Below are 6,405 nucleotides of genomic sequence, written 5' to 3'. Positions count from 1 at the left end.
TGTGTCTGACATCACAAAATGTCCCTGAACAGTGACGCTCTTTATACATATTTTTATCCAATTAACAATAGACATGTATATTATTTTTCTTAATGACCCAGTGACCCTTCACCTGTGTGTTGCACTGTGGCATTTTCTAACCAATCACTTACTATTACCCAAAAACCTCTAGAAGACCATGAAGAAGAAAGAAGGACAAGAGACAACAGCCTAAATCCTCCATCTTGTCTTCTGCTCTCTAACTCTTTCACCCAGTGATTTAAAACTCTCTAATCTACACACTTATACTTTTAGCTTTTTCTATCTAATTTTAACAGTTGTTTTCATGTATCACCATGAAAACATGCTCATGAATTTCATGTTATATGAAATTCAGTGTTTCTCTGGATCTTAGAATTAAGTATCAGAAACAACCAACACCTGCCCCTCCCCAGGGGGCTGCTGAAGGGTCTTTGCTTTGGCCTTTGACTGAATTTGGCCTCTTGACATTCCAGAAATAACTGATCCATTCCACATAAATGGGGACTGAAGTTCCTCTGGTGTGGGCACTGAGCAGGGTCTGGGCAGGGGGGCACTCAGAGTGCCCCCAAAAGGAGATGGGCCTTGGAGAGACAACAACTTCAGCTCTGCATGGTGACAGCTCCAGCAGCTTGGGCAGTGTGTGCTCAGGGAAAACTCTGCAGAGCCCTGGGTGACAGCAACTGTGCCAGAGCTGGAGGGACAGCACTGTTTAAATGGACAATAAACTCCTGCTAAAGGTGACCAACAGGGACACTGGGCAGAAATGAAGCTGACCCATGAACCACAGAAGGGATGCCAGGGCTGGTTAAACAAAGCAGTATTTTAATTTCAAGATTTTACAAATATGTATTTACAAAAGGAAGGTATCGATCCAAAGAGCTAAACAAATGTACAGCTGCCAGTACAGCAGAGCACGGGGGAGAGGAACCCAGTTAATCCAACCCCACAATTCACAGCACCCAGGAGTCAAACAGAAACCACATTCTGCATTTACAATTCCTCAGCCAGAACACCCAGTACCTGCTGCTGTGGAAGCACAAGCACCAGGGCCAGAAGCCCTGAGAAGGAACTGACCCCTGTGCAGAGGAGAGCCCAGAACACACCACTGCCACCCCTCAGAGCACTGCCAGCCACCGCCCCACAGAGGGCCTCCCCCAGCTCACCCTGGGGACAGCACAGCATGGGCTGCAGGAGGGCAACAGCCTGCCAGCCCCAGCATGCCTGGGAACTGCTGCTCGCCCCAGGAACGGCCCCAGGGCCCTGCCAGGACACCCCATGGCTGCAGGGACAGGCCAGGCAGACAAGGGGGCTCTCATAGCCCCTGGCTGGAACAGGGGTGCAGCCTTCCCTGGAAACTGGTTCTACCCTTGCCACTCTCTCCGTGGGCCTGCAGGGATTGCCACAGATCCAGGGTTTGGGACGTTCCCCAGCTCTGTGAATGCTTCAGAAAACCAGGGCCTGCTCACAGGTCACCTTCTGCAGCTGCCACGGGACTTCAGAGATCTTCCCAACAGCTCCATTTCCTTCAGACACCCCTCACTGCAACCACTCAGCACCATTCCAGTCACAGTGAAGGATGCAGGGCCAAAAAATCACTCCCTAAACTGTAACAGAAGCAGCAACAACCTCCAAGAGCAAAATCTGTGCACAACTGAAAGTACCCAGGCACCAAGTGCTGAAGGAGCAGGAGAGTTCCCAGGGCTCAGCCTGTACATGGCTTTTCTGAAGAATCTCCAGCAATCTTCTCATAACTCATCCAGTAGTTCTAACCTGTATGAAACTCACTCAGGCTATCTTTTAATTTAAAGTTTAAGCAAATTAATTCTTGTTAATCAAACTAAAGAGAGGACTTAAACACAAACTGCTAGTGGAAAATGGAATATAAGTTGCCAGAAGTATTAACCTCCAGTCTTGCACAATTTATTTACTTCTTTTGATTCACACCTTGTGTGCAGCTCCCAAACTGGTCAGAGCAAGCTTCTCTGTTGGTCACTGCTGGGAATGCAGCCTGGCTGGAGGCTCCCACCACACTCAGGATGCTGCTTGGTCCTCTGTAGCCATGGTCTGCAGGAGGCAAGATCAAAGAAGGCAGGAGAACTGTCAGTCACTGCTGGGATTTTGGGGCAAAACGTTCATTTCTGCCAGAGCCCGAGGCTGGCCTGGGTGTCTGGGTAACCCCTGCCAGGGTACAGGAACTCAGGAGCAAACCAAGAAGGGGATGGGCCCAGCACAGAGTGCCAAGAAAGGTCCACCAGTGTCTGAGCTTCTGATTGTGCTAACGGCAGTAATTTAAGTAAATATTTGTGAACCAGTGGCAGCCAAAACACCTCTGCCAGAGTCATCAATACAGCCAGAAAAAGCAGTCCAGCAGCAGTGGAGTGGAACTAGGGTGGTTGTTCCTGCTGGAACATTTGTCCCCTTTCCTGGAAGGAGGAAACCCAGAGCTGGGGGAGAACAGGAGCTGCTGGGAAGAGCTGGGTGGAAGTGGGAGAGAACACAAAGGGCAGTGGCAGTCCTTTTAAGCCTGGAGTGTTATTTCCACCACAGCAGTCCTGTTCCAGTAATTCCCATGGCATTTATCAATGGCATCAGCCAATGCCACAGCGCTGCACGTGGGGCTGGATGGCAGCAATTAGCAGTGCTCTGTGCCTTAATTAATAGGGCTCAGTTTCCCAAGGCAGCAGTGTGGGAAGGGTCCCACTGCACAGCTCAAAACACCAATTGGTTTCTGTAGGCACTCGTTACTCCCAAGGACGCCGCAGCCCTGGCCGCCTCACCTGCCGCAGGAACTGCTTCCCCAGGTAGCTGGTTGCAATGCTGGTCAGGTTCTTCCTGCTGCCAACTTTACACCTGATGTAGCCATAGAGGTTGGCTCCCTGCAGCACCACCCCCATCACCACCACGGCCTGCGACAGGGAGGAACCATCAGCAGCTGTCAGCTCCCAGCTCAGCCAGGGCCAGGTGCTCTGGGGGGCTCAAGGGGGACTCACCAACCACTTCACTTTAAAAGAGAAGAGAGCACTGAAGGCAAAGATCACCCAGATCATAGGGCAGGTGATCAGGCCTAGCCAGAAAATCCGGGACTCCGCTTCAGAGGAGCTTTTACCCCCTTGTGCTGATACCTAGAAACAGAAAGGAAATGGAAGTGATCAGGCTGCTCCTACCTACAGATCCTAAGTCCTTAAACCAGGGCAGAATCCCCACACTCCCTGGGGTCTCCCCAGCACTGGGTGCTCCAAGACTAATTTCTACACCACACAAAGACATCTCTGCAACAGAAAGTGTTTCCATTTAAGGGAATCTTTTCAATTTTCTCTCCGAATCACTGGAGGCTGTAGCATCAAAACCTCTTGGAATGCTTGGGGCTAGAAGGGTAAGTTTGGAAAAAATGACATTTCTTGCATGGTTCAGTTACAAACCTTAGAACAGCCAAAGGAGTGCTTTCCTACCTCCAAAAACCACAAATTACTTATATTAAGCCAGATCAATACATAATGAGAATTTTTTAATGATTCAACCATCAAAAAGCTCACTCAGCAGTCTACACAACACGAGGTCACAGAACTGTGGCTGCAAGTAAAGGTTCCCTGTGGAATCTCCCCTCAGAAGCAGAACCAGCAGTTATCAGGGGGTTCATGAAGAAGACACCAGCACAAGATCAGAACAAAATCATTTACCTTCCTGGCTTCAAACACCCAGTGACTTCTGCCATCATCATCCACCTGGTTCCACCAGCGAAGGCCAACCATGAGCCGCCCTGTGACGTTCTGAAAGAGAACCCAGGAACTCTGTGGCTTGTGCTAAAGAAACCTTCTGCCAAAGCTCAGTGCCTGGGCTGCTGCTTTCCACAGTGCCCATCTGCCTCACATATGAGAGAACAAGATGCACAACAATCCATTTTCTCCAAGATCTAGCACAAGGGGCAGATTTGAGGTGATTCTGAGCTGATAACAAAGCCTGTGCTCCTCAAAATGGAGTCTAATAAATGTTCTCCACTTGACTTCCAAAAGGAACCAAGTACCCAGAGGTGTCAGAGTTTATTTCACAACATTCTGCAATCCACCACAGTACCTGAGGGTGTTTTGGGATTTCATTTGGTGGGAGAGGCACCAATAAATGACTTTTTTGAGACATAAGTATTGCTGTCAGTTATTTTTACACAGCAAGGCAAAGATAACAAAAAGCACAAAGGGAACTCACCTTTACAGCCCAGAAGTCACAGGACAGCAGGAGGATGATGGTCACCATGCAGGCAATGAAGCTGCTGGTTAAGAGCTCACAGAGCAGGTAAACAATGATGGCACTGACTCGGAAGAACAAGTGGAAAAATGATGCCACTGGGTGCCTGGAACAAAGGACAGGACAGTCACAGCTCCTGCAGACAAGTCACGTTCGCAAGGGATTTCCCAGCAGCGCACAGGACAAGGCTCGGCATCACAACATGAACCCAGTGGTCTGCAAATAGTACCCACAAGCTGACACAAGGAAGAAACATTCCAAAAGCTCCCTCCATCACCACTGACCTTATTTTTGACTTTTTGGATCTCCTGGATACATCATCATCTGCATCAAAGAGAGACACATCTTCAATGTCATCACTGCTGTCCTGAGGTGAGGAGCAGAGGCAAAGGGTTACAGGAGAAAAATGAAACAGTTTTCAGCTTTAGCCTGAGACAGTGCTCATTGCCCAGAAAATCAGAGGCACCTCAGGATCAGAATTAATTTGGGAAGAACGTGAAGATTTAGCCACACGCAAACCTACACTGTGGTGTGAGAAATGATCATTAGTTTGGGGTGCTGCAGCTGGACTAAACCCGCTGAGCTGATCACAGAGCGCGCCGGCTCCCAGGGGTGCGAGGAGCACCCGGCTTTAACACAGCCTCCGACACTTGTCCTGGCCGGCAGCAGTCCGGCTGCGGCAGCACTGTCCTCCTGAGCCTTCCGAGAGTCACTGCCGGGCTGCGGCCGGGCCACGGAACTGCTGAGAGCGGCCGGCAGCCCAGGGTGTGCCAGAGCCCGCGGGCACCGCCCGTGCGGCCCGGCGGGGCCGCTGCCAACGGGCCTGGCCGGCACAAGGCTCCTGTGCGCCCGCAGCTCGCCCGGGGCCTGCGGGTCTCCCACCGGCTCCCGGTCCCGAGCCTGTAATCCAGGGCTCTGCTCCGGCCCCGCTCCCGCTCCCGGTCCTATGTCCCCACGTCCCGATCCCGGTTCCGTACCATGGTCGGAGCCACCACTTCCGCCCCGCCGCGCGCGTCACGGCCGCGGACCAATCACGACGCTCACCGCTCTATCGTCCCGCCCAGTCCCTGTCCGTCACTGCCGCGGACCAATCACGACGCTCACCGCTCCATCGTCCCGCCCATTCCCTGTCCGTCACTGCCGCGGACCAATCACGACGCTCACCGCTCCATCGTCCCGCCCAGTCCCTGTCCGTCACTGCCGCGGACCAATCACGACGCCCCCCGTCCCCCCGCTCGGCCGCCCCGCCTTCCACGCGTGCGCGCTGCGGACGCCGGGCGCGAGGCCTGGCCGTTCTGAGCGGTTACGGCTGAGGGGAGCGGAGCGGGTCTTGGGCAGGGGCTGCTCTCGGGAGGGCGGGGAGGGCTGGCACGGGCAGTCCCGGGCAGCCCAGAGCAGCCCAGAGCAGCTGTGACTGCCCCTGGATCCCTGGCAGTGCCCAAGGCCAGGCTGGACACTGAGGCTGAGAGCAGCTGGGACAGTGGAAGGTGTCCCTGCCATGACAGGGGTGGCACTGGATGGGCTTTGAGGTCCCCTCCAACCCAAACCTCTCTGGGATCCTGTGAAAAACATCCTTCCCTCAGCTACCTGTGACTTCACAGGCCTGACCTCTTGGCCCGGGTTAATTCCCCTCCAGGGACCCTCGCCGAGCTGCAGCGATCGCTGGGCTCAGTCCTGTCCTGCTCTTGCAGTGATCTCACTTTGCCTTTGCACCTTCCAAGCAGCTGAGCACCCCCAGAGTCTGTTGATCTACAGACTCCAAGTTAAATACAGCCCTCTGATGCTCTCACTTTGTCATGGTCAGAAAGGAATCAGCCCTTTTCTTGGTGTTTTTCCATCAGGCTTTCTTAAGAGACGTTTCCCCAGGGGTTGTGGCCGGGGGCTGATGCTCATTCCTTGGCAGCAGCTGCCATCCTGTGGGACAGTGGGACATCCCTCCTCCGTGTGCCCCACGCAGCCGCCTCGCCACGCTCCCAGTGCCACGGCAGAGGTGCCTCCAGCCTGCCTGGGGCATTTTTCACTGCCTTCATCCCAGGGTTTGCGAGTCACAGATGACGTTGAATTAAAGAAACCAACAGTAATCACAACCCCGCTGTGGGGAGAGTTCTGGAGAGTTTCATTTCAAACCAGAACTGCTGCCGAAAG

At 53.1% G+C, this 6,405-nt stretch overlaps 1 protein-coding gene across 3 annotated transcripts; it reads right to left on the bottom strand.

Annotated features, from left to right (window-relative positions):
- Window positions 1-822: 822 nt before the first annotated feature.
- Window positions 823-5,319, bottom strand: LOC107212242 (Golgi apparatus membrane protein TVP23 homolog B-like). 3 transcript variants are annotated; one of them, XM_015645276.2, is made up of 7 exons: window positions 5,238-5,319; window positions 4,545-4,627; window positions 4,222-4,366; window positions 3,699-3,788; window positions 3,012-3,143; window positions 2,799-2,927; window positions 823-2,085 (listed from the first exon to the last, which is right to left on the bottom strand). In XM_015645276.2, the coding sequence occupies exons 1-7, from the start codon at window positions 5,238-5,240 to the stop codon at window positions 2,053-2,055; spliced, it is 615 nt and encodes a 204-aa protein (XP_015500762.1). In that variant the 5' UTR covers window positions 5,241-5,319; the 3' UTR covers window positions 823-2,052. The 3 variants fall into 3 exon arrangements, with proteins under 3 accessions (XP_015500762.1, XP_015500763.1, XP_033374646.1); XM_015645277.3 differs by lacking the exon at window positions 5,238-5,319 and adding an exon at window positions 4,780-5,197; XM_033518755.1 differs by lacking the exon at window positions 5,238-5,319 and adding an exon at window positions 4,784-5,197.
- Window positions 5,320-6,405: the final 1,086 nt, after the last annotated feature.

Source organism: Parus major, chromosome 18 (assembly GCF_001522545.3).
Source record: "Parus major isolate Abel chromosome 18, Parus_major1.1, whole genome shotgun sequence".
NCBI lineage: Eukaryota > Metazoa > Chordata > Aves > Passeriformes > Paridae > Parus > Parus major.
Note: the sequence above shows the minus strand (reverse complement) of the source record. Positions and strands in the feature narration are given on the sequence as shown.

Excerpts from the sequence above, each read along its gene's own strand:
- LOC107212242 (XM_015645276.2), bottom strand. Across the intron at positions 2,928-3,011 it reads CTTTTAAAGTGAAGTGGTTG|GCCGTGGTGGTGATGGGGGT; the intron begins GTGAGTCCCCCT and ends TCCCTGTCGCAG. Across the intron at positions 2,086-2,798 it reads GGAAGCAGTTCCTGCGGCAG|ACCATGGCTACAGAGGACCA; the intron begins GTGAGGCGGCCA and ends TGCCTCCTGCAG.